A 14,984-nucleotide genomic window follows, 5' to 3' on the forward strand; every position below is an offset into this window, starting at 1 on the left:
CAAAATCAAAACCCCAAAATTTTCCAAATTACCCATTTTCTGATATTCCTACAAATGCGCAAAATTATTTTTATCCCCTCAATTTATCCACTTCTGTTATTCCTACAAATTACCCATTTTTTGGTATTCCTACAAATGTGAAAAAAATAACAATATATTATTTTTGAAAGATAGAAAAAGATATATTGTTCAAACTTAGAAATTAACAATATTATTTTTTAGAAAATAAAAAATCCAAAAGGTAAAAACTTTAATTTTAAAAATAACAAAATTATTTTTCAAAAATTAGTTTATTTATTTATGGGATATGAGTTATGCATTATTAAAATAAATATTTGATTTAATTATGCACCCATATTATTACACCTTATGGAATGAAAATATAATAAAAATAAAATAAAATACTGACGTGACATGCGATTTACACTCTGAAAAGTGTAAACTATTATGAATGCTATTATTGTAATTCTTAACTTTCTCTTACTGTCTCTGAAGTGACCTGACCCCTGGAAGGGGGCAAGGACGAGCCTTAAAGAGTGCATCAGGAGTCCATAGAGTACGACGTTCCACGCAAAGTGCATCTCCCGCACTGCTATGTCATTCCAGCTATCCTAAAGGCAAGCATACTTCGTTATTATAATGATAGATGTTCCTAAGAGCCTCAGTTTGAGGCAATAGAGTCTTTAGGAGCTACGGCTACCAAGATTGCCCACTCTAATCTTGAGTCAATTTTAAGCTTAACGAGGTGTTACCCAGATATAACTACAACGTTGCACATATCATAACATTCTCAGAGCTTTGCCACAGTGACAAAGGTAGGCCAGACCACCAGTTCTAGATTTTGGTTCATATGCAATGTCACTAACATACATAACAGGTTTTTGACAACATTTGTGCAATAGAATTCAAGGTTTAACTAAACATTTACACAGAGCAAATACATTCTTTCCCCGTACGAGGTTACATCAGAACATTTATTACAGCTAACAATGTTTCATACATAAGAAAATTCCCGCATGTAAAACTCATCATCTTTTTCGATGAGTCCAAAATGCGTTTACAACAAGTAGAAACTCGGAACAAAAACGAGAGCATGGGCATTTAGAAGCCGGATGAGCTTTAGCGGTGTAAGACACATATTTCGCATTTACAGGACTGCGATAATTCTATGATTTGATCGAGCATAATGACTCAATCGTCCACTTGATGCGGGAGGAACTTTTTAACTTTTTACAAGCCCATATCACTTCCTGATTGAGAGAAACTCAAAGCTACGGAGAGGATCATCACGAGTGCCCTTTGTGACTCCAGCACGTGAAAATGACGCTGATTTGGGTTCAATCCCAGGTTGAAGTCTTTGCGTGGTTGACAGTCGACCACTGCTTGACACTAGTCTGCTTGAGCGGCTGTCAGTGGGCTCACCAGAGGAGCTTGGTCTGCTGCTTGAAACGGCAGCTCTTTTTGACGAACTGCCATTTCGTGAAGCTCGCCCTCTTTCTGAATCAGGTTGCTGTCATGAAAAACAAGACTTTTTTTAAGTATGATTTTGATCCAAATTGCTAACATAAGTTCGCTTAAGCATGAAGGAGATAGAATGTATCAATGAAGCACACAGCCCCAAGATCCAAAGGAAAGTGAAATTGGCAAGCAACCAGGTTCAATGAAAACTCACACCAACAGACTGAGCAGTATACAGGGCACAGTACGTTTTAAACTTGGAAGATAGAAGCTGCCAAATTGTCATATCTAATACTATAGTCCAAACTCAGCAGTCCACAAGTTGCTTACTATCCTCATTGGTCAAATATACATTGCACATAATCAAGACGATCAGAATTTTGATTTAAAGGAAACGTATGTCCTTTTCTCATATCCCCGAGTATATAATTACAACATGTGAATTTTATTATCCAAACTGAGTGGTTAGACATGCACGTGGAATCTGGGACTCATTTTGCGCCTGTGTGTGTGAGAGAGAGAGAGAGAGAAAGCATGCAAATGCATATGCACAGAGACAAAATTATCAATCAAAGAGGAAGGCCATACCACATCCTTAGATGAAGGTATATCGTCTGATCTGTGCCTTGAGTGCTCAGCATGCCGACCAGAACTAGAAGCATTTCGTCTAGAAAAAGCTTCCACAGCACCAGAGAATCTATCTCGAATATCTTGCCCAACTAGATTAAACAAGCAAAACCCCATAATCCAAACGATGACAAAACTTCAGAAGTCAGTATTAGCAGAAGAAAAGAATTAGCATGCATAAACTAGCAACTAGGAGAGCATTGTATCATAAGAAAGCAAGATATTTGCACCCTACAATTTCCACAGTTCTGTCAAAGGGTACCTATATTAAGATACGACCATAATTTCTACTTGTAGCTGCTTACCCGATGTCCTTCCTGGTCTCTCTGCAGATGGTCCAGCATTCATTCCAGCAGACCCACTAGGATTCTAATGCAATGATTAATAGTCAGACAGGACGAAATTATTTTGCTACAAGAACAGTTTTAGTCACATTACTTGAAGACAAGTAAATCAAACAGAAGAAACTACCCTTCCTCTAGAACTAGCACCAATTTGAGGATACTTCAATATCGTCCAATCAAAAACATAGTCAAATTGGTAACCTATAGCACCAAAGGACAAAATCAGGTTAGAAAGCAAGATATTTCAAGTATCTAAAAATCCACTAACAGAACAATATGGTAGCAAAACATGTAAAAATTAACCATATGAAGAATGGATTTACCCTAAAATTAGATAACAGAATCATGCAGCAAATTGATATACCTTCACGGATAAATAAGTCTCGGAAAAGCCTCTTCAAATATGAGTAATCTGGTTTGTCTTCAAAACGTAATGATCGGCAATAATGGAAGTATGATATGAACTCTGATGGATGTGATTTGCATAGGACCTGCGAAACATAATTGCATCTGTTGTCAACTAATATATTAGTTTTGTCGACTATATCATATGCCGATCTCTAAAGCAGATTAACTGAACAGGATACTGAAAATGCCTGATCACTATGGGGAAGATACCCCTTTTGATAATATGATCCTATGTTGTTCCAACTGAAGCTAATTAATATGGTAGGAAAGTAGGGAACTGAAATGTCAAAAGCATCTGGCAGCGAGTAGTGAAAACTGTGAAACAACCGACTAGGACAATTTTTTTTAATACATGTTATTAAAAAAATCCCTTCATTTGACTCAAATGGAATTTGCATTGGACGACAATAAGTCAAAAATCCATTAATGAATCAACAATCACCTGGATACAATCATAAGCGCAGATGTTAGCAAGTAATGATCCAAACTAAGTTAGTGCAGATCACAAAAAGTAGTATTGGGCTCGAATCCTGCTGAATGATCTGGCTAGAGACCTCTTACCACATGCCAGAAGTAAAACATACTTTATGTGACAGGCATTTGATAGACATGCAATTATAGTTCATGAGAAGCACCTCAATAGGGGTTAGCATCTTCTTCTCACTAATCTTGTCATATTTTTGCTTTTTGGTGCCAGCTTTCAGACCCTGCCAAGGAAGGCTAATGCAAGAAAAGGGAAAAAGAATCAGAAAATCCATCCACACAAGTACAAAAACTTAAAATCAACCATATAAAGGTAATGTCCCAAAAGCCATCCCAACACCTCCCCTTCCACACCCACGACTTCTTCCCCAACCCCAAGATGTTCCAAAAAGAATGGGCAATTATATAAATAAAAAATAATAAAAAAGCAGCAGTTCTCCAATCCAACCTTCCTCTCAGAAAGTACATAAGTACATAGCCAAGAGATTCCAGATCATCCCTCCTGCTTTGTTCTACACAAAATAGGCCAGAATTAAATCAGGTTCCTCAAACGCAAGCATGAAAGTAAACCGAGTCTTGGATGTCTAAAGCGACTGCACAAATTACCAACTCCTAGGTGTGTGTTAACACTAGCATATCGAGCCGTGCCTGTGAGGTTCTTGTTCTCTCTGAAACAGAATGTCAAGAAGATCTGCGAGTCAGTAATAAAGGCCAACAGGAAAGAGAAATCATTATAAACTCAGCATTAAACTAAATCACAAATAGATTTATCTGACAAAAAATTGCTAGATTCAATAACAACTGCAAATAATACACCACATATCAAGTGTGTAGACAAGAAGGCATAGTCAAAGTACATACATTTTGATAAATCCAACAGTTAAACCGACTCCAGGCCCCAACCAACCCCCCTCCCTCCAGGAAAAAAAAAGGAATAAAAAACATTCTTCAAATTCATTCTACGAATTATAAATGCTCCATGGTTTTGAATACATAATCTCATCAAAGCCAAGTTGCATTTCACTATATCCAATTCATAGGTAAAAACCGTGAGAAGAAAATACTGGCATAAGATTCCTAGAAACGGCAGTTTATATCAACCAAAGACAAACTTAGATCGCATACAACTCAAAGCAATAATTATTGAACCAGAAAAGGCTACAATTCACTATTGCACACTACTGCTCATCCAGGCTATATATAACTTTCTATTTTGATTTAACTCAGCAACTACCACAATCCAAAAAGCATTCACATAACCATAGCCCAACGCCACTCCAACCTAGCCTTTTATGCATAAATTCCGCAAGCTAGTTTTCCTATAAGAACCAAGTAAAAGATAGAGATGGGTAAAACAGGTAGAACCTGCAAGATAAACTAATACCTGTATGGTATGTGCTTGTGAGTCTGCAAATCCCTATATTTCTTGGCTAAGCCAAAGTCAATGATGTAAACCTGAATAGAAGTAAGAACATTGCTAAGCACAGACATTACCAGATATATTGAGAAAATTATTAAGGAAACAGAAATTCCCACTAAGAATATAAACACAAACAGAAACATGAACAGTAGAAATTCTCAAACCTTTGCCATCCCTGAAACCACATTTTCTGAAAATTCCAGTGCTGCTAAGGTTTCATATGCAATTATTTAAAGTCCATCTCATACATGATCCAATATTTTGATATTATGAAGTTTACGTAAAGCAATCATACACTCTTATTTCAACAACTCCAAAAGGGGTTTTATTAAGACATGCAGACAAATATATGACACAATACCAGAAGCACCATCTATAGCAATCAATGTAGCCTAACTGCCAAAGTTTTGACTCCAACCAAAAGATTTGTGCATATAGCATTCAACCAAGTCATCTCAAGGTGAGGTTGAACAATGATTCAAAGAAGAAGCTGAATTCTGACATTTCACTGAATTTTCAAAACAGACAACTAGACAAAAAACTCTCAGCTCCTACACAAACAAATTATTCAGAAACTAGTAAGAACTTGGCAGCACCCAAACAGAATTCATATGACTTTATTCAGTACAAAGACATGCGCTAATACACCTTAAGGGTCCAAATTCTTTGCACATGCAAGACGAGGAAGAAACACAAAGATAAACATAAAGCAATACAAAATCCTCATAAATACCGCTGCCAATAATTGACTCCCAATTTTTAGGCTTGAATGAGGCGATATGGGGAAAAACTTCACACACATGGCAAAAGCTTATCCAAAATCAATAATATAACAACTTCAACTTTATCATCATGACAAAGTAAAAGGTTTTGCAGAGCTAAACTAAAAAGTAGCCAAAAAACCAAAACTAAAATAAAAAGACCACCTGGTTTGCTTTGCGCCCTAAGCCCATCAAAAAGTTGTCAGGCTTAATATCACGATGAAGAAATCCTCTTGAGTGCATGTATTCAACTCTATTAATCTGAAAAAGTAATAAGACAACAAAAAGATCATTTGGCTGGTAAGGAGATATATCCATTAAAACATACAAGATATGCAATAACTTGCCAGCTGATCTGCAAGCATCAATACTGTTTTCAGGGAGAACTTCCTATTGCAGTAATTAAAGAGGTCTTCCAAACTTGGCCCAAGAAGGTCAATAACCATCACATTGTACTCGCCCTCAACTCCAAACCATTTCAGGTTGGGAATCCCAGCTTTGCCAGAATGGAAAATACAAAGATAATCAGATTAATATGTCTCATAACTCAATCCTTCTTCCACGCAACCAAAATTAAAATGAATTTACGTCAAGACACCATTTTAGAATTTACAAAACGAAAACACCAAGTGCAAAGAAGTAAATTAATCCTCCATACAAGGAAAATATCATCACACTTAGTCTAATGTGTTGTCAGGGTAACTTGTACTAAATCAAGCAGAAAAAAACGGCTTCAAGGTTACCTCTACTTGTTGGTAATTCAAATGTACTATTAACATATAATTAAGTTGCACAAGAAATAAAACACCAACTACGGGCAGACAATGTAAGTATGAGTGAGTGTGTGTGTGTGTGTGTGAGAGAGAGAGAGAGAGAGAGAGAGGGAGAGAGGGTTACTTCCTCCTTGTAGAAGCATGTATATTTTAGACTCATAGTGAAGTTGAGGGTGCTTGGTCTTCACAGATTCCTGTTATCAAAGTAACAGCAACAAAATTCGTAAGAATATGAACATCCTAGTCCCCTACAAAATCCTAAGCTTCAAAACAGAGATTACTTGTGAAGTATCAAAAGATAAAGGTAAGCAAATCTAGGCCATCTAGTCCCAATTTTGAATAAAAGAACTGCAATTAGTCTATGTAAAAATTTTAATCTACTCAACATACAAATTACATAAAAATTTCCACTATAGATGACAGAGATCAATGCATCAAATATCAAGTTTAGCCTAATATTTTTACCCAACACAACACCAGTAACTTTACCACAAAAGAAGTTCTAAATATTAAATAACTAGACTAAAAAAAGGAAAAAACAGATAGCAAAAGTGAACCTACCAGCTTGATAGCCACTTCTTCTCCGTTCTGTATATTGACACCTGGATCAGTCCAGAAAAACATATGGTCAGTAAAATTGAGCTAGCATGAGAATCAAAAAAGAGAAAATATAAATTATAAGGGAAAAATAAAAGAAGATAAAGCAACCCAGCTTAGACAAAAATTTAATGAGGCGTACCTAGATAAAGCTCACCAAAAGAGCCGCTCCCAATTTTCCTCCCCAGCTTAAACTTACCACCAACCACATGATCCATACTGATTCAATTGTCAATAATAATCCCTTCCAATAAAGATTTCTATCAATACCCCCAGCAGTTAAAAGCTCTTTGGCACTGGAATTATCACCCGATTCCACTCAACCAAACGACCGCGGGTAGGGGGAGGAGAAATGCTAAGAATCCAGCCGAAAATTAACCCCAATTGTTCACCAAAAATGCCACCACCGAGGGTGTCGGATCCAAGAACATCGATTCAATATCGAAACTACAATCGAGAATTACAAAACAAAAAAAAAACCTAGAAATTGTCGATCAAGAAAATTCAACTACATCCTTCAACGAATACGAGCCCTAAATCTTCAAAAATTGATGACGGTGATTCCAAACCCTAATTCGACTATCGTCATTGGTCGAACAATAAAATATAATCAATGTATGAACCTATATATGTGTACCTAAACATAAATAGGAATTAAATCTGTTTTTTTTTTCCTTCTACTTTGAAATTAACGAATGAAAGAATGACGAAGAAATTAGGGGGACAAACAAGCGAGAATTGAGGGATCAGAGTCGGGGAGAGACAGAGATATAGAGATTAAAAAAGAGTAATCTGTTTATTCGTACAAAAAAAAAAAAAAAAAGGACGTGTGTGTGTGGGGAAAAGCGATGCGCGGTGTGTGAGAGAGAGAGAAAGTAAGAGCGAGAGAAAAGAGAGAGGTCGATTGATTAGAGAGGTTCGTGAGGGTGGGGATTGGGAGAACAAGGGGAAAGCAGGTGGCGCTGATATTTTTTTGTTTTTTTGTACTTTTCTTTTCACTCCTCCATGATTATATCTCTATTGCTTTCTTATGTTTCTTTTTTCCCTTCACTTAGGGTAAACCTTACGAGTAATGTTGAACTGTTTCTGATGCCCTTAAAAAAATTGTGAATAATAAAATTTAGAATATTTTTTCTATGTTCTTGAATTATGAATAATAAAATGAATCGAAAGAAATGATTAAGCTGTTTTTAGTAGGATTAGACGTTAGCATGTGGTGATGTGGTGTTTTTGGGAACAAACGTACATGATTTTAAGAAATTAATTTTCCAGCCCTACCTAAAGCAGTAATGATCTCCTTCATAATAGTACATATGTACATTTATTATCCTCTTTTATATTTAATATATTTTGACGATCTAATTTTACTGTCGCGCAGTACTAGTAAAACTTTGAAAGCCGTTGAGGCACTACTTGAAAAAACCCTACAACATATTGACTAAACACTAGGTGTGATAATAAGAGAATATTGCTTAAACCATGAAAAGAGATAGAGGAATTAGGATTTTTAGTTTTGGTTTTTTTTTTCCCAAACGATAACATGATTTTAGTTTTAGTTTTGGTTTCAAACAATAAAATATAGAGTCCATATGACTGTAGATGTATGCTGGGGGTATTTTTAAAATTTTATTAAGATCTTTTTAAAATCTTTTTTTTTTTTCTTCTCTACCATAACCACCTAACATCTCCTTAGTCACCAGACAATAGCACTGCCCCACTCATTTTTACTCCCCTCCTCCCTTTTCCTTGGTCACGACTATCAATCTAGTTGTGAGCAGGGAGCTTGAGTGAAGGAAGAAGAAGAGGAAGAGAGAAAGAAATGGGAAAATAGTAGATGGTGGTGGGGCTAGTGAAGGCATCGATGGTGGTACTAGAGAGAGGAAGAAGGAGCAGTGATGATGGTGAACGAGAAGACTGAAGAGAAGAGAAAAGAGAGATGATGGTGATAGTGGTGGATAGAGGAAAAAAGAGTTTACGGTTTTCTTTTTAAATGTTTTTTAGTGTTTTGTTAGGTATATCTTTTTTCTTTTTTTGATGAGTTTTCTTAGTTATATCTAAGATTCCATTTTAAGTGTTATGGGATGTATTATTGTTAGGGGTGGACAAAATTATCCGCTAATCCAAAAACCCATCATATCCGATTAGATCCGATCCGAAAATTAGAATATCCGATTTTTATTATTTTGATCGGGTCAAGAGAGGGTCGGGTATCCGCTAAGATACGGGGCGGGTTAGGGTCACATAATTAAAAACCCGCGGGTACCCGATCAGCCCTATATATATATATATTTTTTTTTTTTATGTTTATACACACACTATAAAATAATAAGTTAGAACTAAATAAGTAATTTTATTGAACAAATTGCATTACAAATATGAGAGACTATAGTTTATTTACAAGATTCATTTGTAAAGGCCATGATTTTATATTTTATAGAAAAAATTTTAATTAATGTGGAACATATATATTAAAAATTGTGCTACTTATTTCAAAATTTTTTTGATTTTGAATTATTTTAATTTTTTCCCTTTATCTTATATTCTTTTCATATGCTTGTTTCTTGGTAGAAAACCTTTTTTTAGAAAAAAAATTATTAAATATTAGATGAATGTGTAAAATATAAAATTAAATTGGTATAAATCATTTTTTTAAAAAATTAAATGATAAATGGGGCAGGACGGATACCCGCTGATCCGACCCTATCTCAGCGGGTACCCGTTTAAAAACGGGTACCCGCTGATATTCGGGGCGGGTAAGGGTCAGAAAATGATTGACCCGCAATGTGCGGGTCGGGTCAGTCAAATGGTAAATAGGACGGGTATCCGACTCGCGCCCACCTCTAATTATTGTAGCGTTTTATGTGAAAAACGATATTTTTTTTAAAAAAAACTCCCGATCCAAACAACTTCAAGAATGTGGGAGTTGGTGGCTCGAAAGACTGCTAGATTTGCTTTGCCATTCAATCATCCTTTTCCCCAGATCCAATCAAATTAGAACTATTAAACGAATTGAACTGTTCGTTAGCTTAGCTCATTTAGACTCATTCGTGTTTAATAACGGCTCGTTCGAAATTTTATATGAGACGAGTTCAAACAAATATTTTGGCTCGATGAGCAATTAAACGAACAAAAGCTCATTTGCAAATTTAAACAATTGTTTTGCGAACATGAGCCTAATTATTATTTCACAAAACTTATAGTTAATATTGTATTCCTAATTTTAGGTTTAATTGTTCGCAAACATGGGTCTAATTATTCGCGAATGGTTCGTTAATGTTAAATGAGTCGAATTCAAGCTCGAACTTAAACTAGGATTTTGCTTAACAAACCAAATATGAACACCGATTTGGAACTCCAATATTGTTGAACAAACACGAGTTTTGTTCGAGTAACTTAATGAACAGAGTTCAAATATGAGATACTAGACTCGATTCGACTCGTTTACAATTCTATCTTAATTTGTCTCCTTTCCAAATTACCCCTAAAAAGGTTTTTAGCTCACAATTTGTTTTTGTTCAACACGCCGTTATCGATGATTTCTTATTTTTCTTAATATTTATTCCTTATTTAAGTGATATTTGTATGCATTGAGATAAGTAAATGTTTTTAAAACTTAGGCATTTAATTCAGTAAAATATCATATTTTCATTGCTCTCATGTCTACATGATATATTTTAAAATTGTTATAAAACATAATTATTTTTTATTTTTTAATCATAATCAAACACGATCATTTTTTAATTATGAATTAATAGAATTAACAGTTTATCGGATACAATTAAGAAAGATAGAAAGAAAAAAAAAAAAGACAACGTGTATTTTTTTTTGGAACCTATGAACCTTTGGCTTTAAAAAAAAAAAGGGAAAGAACCTATGAAACTTTGACTTCTCTCTCTATTTTTGATTTGATTTAATAGGAGATATTGAGCTTTTATAGGGAAGGGTCAGCGTTGAGCCAGGATCTTCTGGCTGCCTTTGCCCAGCGAATATCCACATTTTTATAACTGAAGTGGTCCGGGAAACAAATGGAATCGCATTTCAGCCCAAACTTTCTGATTGGGCAAATTAAACAGAAGCCATAAGTCATTGGAAAATTTGCCCATTCCAACTTTGAAGGAAAGTCACCTATTATTTGGTAATTATAATTTGAGCACAAATGTTTGGGGATTAGCGAAATATCTCAACAACCGAAGCCCGAGTTTGTTACTATATAAGTCAAGAGGTTAACTTATTTAATTTTCTATCTTTTGTTTGGTGGTTAAGATATTTGGTTGAGTTTTATCTTGATCCGATCGGGAGTAAGGGCCTCAACGACGAAGTATGCCGGCCGGTCCATCGTTCTCCCATAATTCGTTGGTTCTCATCAAATGGCAAAGATTGTGCGAAGTATAAGTCGGTGATCTACTGACCAGCTCTCACAAGTTCCAGTTCAAGAATTTAAGATTCTGAGACGAGACAATGACCATGGCAGGATTCTAAACTCTAAGGCAGCGTATAACAACTAATTTATAACTTTTGTAGAATGCACATACTGAGCTATCTAGAAGCAGGAGAAGTCCATGCAGAAACTGAATACAAGCTCGCATCTTTCCAACCTATCCTAAGAGTTCCATCTCCTTGCACGAGGCTATAACCGTGAGACGGAGGGAACATGTTGAGTATCAGTTGTGCTTGGGCCATGGAGTTGGTACTCATGGGCATCTGCATGAAGCCATTTTTCGGGAGTTCACTTCTCCAATGCCTGAATTTATCCTCTCCGCTTCTGGCTGGTCCTCCAATGGCCAAAATATTGTTAATTTCCCTATACAGCAGGCCGTGTTCGATGCGATGGCGGCTCGGGTCATCGCTTTGCAAGTAAGCTCCGAGAGAGTCAAAAAGGGTGGAGTAGTAGTGAAGCGAACCGACGAATCGGTCCAAGAAGGAACCAGCATGGGCTATTTCTTGCTCGACTAGCGTAATCACCCTCGGTGATAACTGTTGGAGGAGTCTCATTGTTTTCCAATCGGGCCCCGTGGCATCGTACAAGGAATGTTGTAGCCAATGCACGGCAACAGCTTCTCCTCTTCGAATTTGAAACATCGAGACATCAACATCTCCGAATTTCCTTGCAATCGGATGGAACTCGAAGGACATTCCCAGGCGTTTTGCGAAATTAGAGAGTTGCTTCCCAGTCTCGATCAGAAGCTCCATTGAAGTCCCCATCCCGGTCATCCTAACGTGCGGAGGGCCCTCCATTCTCGTCGCGAGGATGTGAAATAGAGCCGGCCATTGCAAGCCTTGCATGATGTCAAGATCAATAATATGAACACCGTCGCGACGGTGGAATGCCTCGAGGATTGATTGGTTAGAAGTGAAATGTGCGAACTTGACGAAGGGTGCAATGTTGTTGAAGACTTGGAAAGCGCCATGTATACTTTTGTAGCTGATCAAGGGCGAGCACATCCCCAGCCAAGAGTTGACAACCCTACTAGCCATGGCCTTGGCAAAATAAGCCACTACTCTTTCAGCACAAGAAGGCCCGTAAGGGGTGGCCATTTGCGTTAGCTCAAGCAACATTCTATGGGCTTCAGCGATATTATCAACCGATATAGCAACCGCGCACTCCAACAGCAGCGTCATTAAGTTCAAGCTTTGGTCGTCTGATCCTTTAGCCATTGATCCTCCTCCTTTGGCGTCGTTGCTGAAGTTAGTGATTTGGTCCCCAAGCTCAGCAAACCACTGATGTTGCTGTCCGGAGCCTTCAATAGGATTTCTCCTAGCGGACTTTGCAGGTCTCAATTCGCCCAACAGTGCCGGAACGATGTTGTTCTCAGCTGAGGTCTGCAAGCTTTCCGACAATCCGGTTTCTGGCTGGTTTTCGACAAGTTGCTCGGTGACTTGCTGAACCCACTGAGGAAAATCACGATGATTTCGCTCTAGATGGTTGATGCCTCGATTGTCAATCATGGGTTTTGTGCAAGGGATGGAATTACTGCCGCCGCCAGGAAATCCAGGACTGGCGTAACTACTATCCCATTGTTCATGGGGTTGCATTATCTCAATAGCCCCACGATGAACTATGTCGAACCCTCCTTTGATGGTCAGTGAACAAGGAGGAAGCTAGGAGTAGTGGAGTGGAGACTGTAATTTCAAAAAGGGCAGCTAATTAATTATATAGAATGATGCAGGCCATTTTTTTTTTGGAAGGTAAAGTAGCATGGATGGGACGGCCAATCGTAATAGTCACCCTCTAAGTGGGGAATCAGATGATTAGGACATTATTGATTGGATTAATAGGGTGGCCGGCATAGTCGGACAAACTAATGAAGATAAAAGCTAACCTCCAAAATGCACGTCAGTTTGGTAGTGACCTTACTTATTCACAAATGTTAATTTACACATAAGCTTGATATCTACAACTCGTATATATAAGCTTCCAAACATAAATCTTTGCGGATTCAACTAATCACTTGATTACAATAGTACTGATTGGCCGAGACATAAAAGCTAGTAGTATTAGTATAGGATTGCATGGAAGACCATTTGTTTCAAAGTTTCTTAATTAGTATATGATTATGATGGTACTCATCTTTAGAGATGCATTTCCCTGTATTACCTCATTAGTTAATCCCAATTTGTAACAAATCCGAATTAGTAATACTTGGGATGCATCATTTCGAGTTCTTGAGAAGAAAGATTAAAGGGTTGGTGAGAGCTTTCACCTGTAATTTTGATGTGGAATGACGCTGCTCTGTGATGGACAAAACCTTTATATATATATATATATATAAGTAAATCTTATATACACTAACAGTACATACACTATCACCGTTAGATATATGTGTAAAAATTGAATTTCAAATTTAAATTTTATATAGTTATCGTTTATCCATCGCAAAAATAAATTATATATATGTATGTATGTATGTATGTATGTATGTATGTATGTATGCGTAAGCGTAGCATTATGGTTTCTGATTGTAACCAAATTGTACGAAACGGTTCTCTAGTGCATGATATCATTTATCCATGATAGGCTAATAATATGTCAAGTCAAAATGACGCAGTTGAACAAGAAAAGTGGAAAGAATGTTGGTATTAACGATTCTAGAAAGCATAGCGGTCGCTAATTGGATACTCAACGCAGTCGCACAGTAACGTTGTCAGGGCGTCTAATGTGTTCTTATCGATGACTCCACAGGCCGGGGAAGAATACAAGTTACGACAATATGGATTTTGCCTTGCCAATTCACGCCAATGGGCATCAGTGATTCATTCAGTAATGGCATCAAAACTGACGCCGTGGTGATCCTCGTGATCTGGAAAACAGATTTCGTGACTAAACACTAAAACGACATTCAACTGTATATGACATGAAAAGCAGAAACTGGAAAGGATTGACGTCCAAATTGTAGGAGAGTACTTTCTTTGTCAACGATCAAGGATCAGTCATTTTAATGAAGTTGAGTAGTCGATCATAATGCATAATATTTCGAGTGCGACTGCTGAAACCACCACTTTTGTCTCTAGTAATCTTTCAGCCTTAATTTTGTCGAAATCAATAGCTTCAATTAATGCATGTGTACGCCCTGATAATTTTTCCTCATTTTCAGCTGCATCATCAGTAATAAGTGTACTTGATATAATCGGCGAGGGATTGTAAGTAAGAGATTTTGTGTTTAAATCCTCCTACTTATCAAAAAAGTTTTATAAAAAAAAGGATGATCTGCAATATTTGTCGGAGCTAAAATCCTTCTTTTTTTTTTTGGTCAAAGTAATTTTGTTATTTTTTTTATGATCAATTGCGCACACATCGAGGGCGCGTCGATCACCAGTGTGATATAATGAGTGCGTTTGAATAGTCAATTATCTTTGAAGAATATGATGTACATGAAATGAAAAAAATTTGTTCAAAAATACATTTAATGGTGCAAGTAAATGGTAACGGGCCATATCATAATATCAAGTATACTGACGCGGTTGGTTGACCGGAAATTAATAGCTGGTGATATATCAGTAAATTTTGCCTTGCCGAGTCAAAGCACATCCGCGGACCGTGGCCTTCACGGCAGCAAAATAATTATAATAGCAGTATGTGGGTCTATTTAATTTCTTGAAGAAGTTTTAGGAATTA

General features: G+C 36.8%; 2 protein-coding genes across 2 annotated transcripts; both read right to left on the reverse strand.

Annotated features, from left to right (window-relative positions):
* Positions 1-839: 839 nt before the first annotated feature.
* LOC113714861 (casein kinase 1-like protein 10) lies at positions 840-7,781 on the reverse strand. Its single transcript, XM_027238986.2, has 14 exons — positions 7,014-7,781; positions 6,836-6,876; positions 6,399-6,468; positions 5,849-5,997; positions 5,667-5,762; positions 4,705-4,775; positions 3,927-3,988; positions 3,769-3,832; positions 3,473-3,557; positions 2,794-2,920; positions 2,557-2,630; positions 2,391-2,454; positions 2,047-2,177; positions 840-1,510 (listed from the first exon to the last, which is right to left on the reverse strand). The coding sequence occupies exons 1-14, from the start codon at positions 7,087-7,089 to the stop codon at positions 1,244-1,246; spliced, it is 1,377 nt and encodes a 458-aa protein (XP_027094787.2). The 5' UTR covers positions 7,090-7,781; the 3' UTR covers positions 840-1,243.
* Positions 7,782-10,980: 3,199 nt separating this feature from the next.
* LOC140037635 (protein SCARECROW-like) lies at positions 10,981-12,979 on the reverse strand. Its single transcript, XM_072082262.1, has one exon. The coding sequence runs from the start codon at positions 12,902-12,904 to the stop codon at positions 11,408-11,410; it is 1,497 nt and encodes a 498-aa protein (XP_071938363.1). The 5' UTR covers positions 12,905-12,979; the 3' UTR covers positions 10,981-11,407.
* Positions 12,980-14,984: the final 2,005 nt, after the last annotated feature.

Source organism: Coffea arabica, chromosome 1c, assembly GCF_036785885.1.
Source record: "Coffea arabica cultivar ET-39 chromosome 1c, Coffea Arabica ET-39 HiFi, whole genome shotgun sequence".
Taxonomy (NCBI): Eukaryota; Viridiplantae; Streptophyta; class Magnoliopsida; order Gentianales; family Rubiaceae; genus Coffea; species Coffea arabica.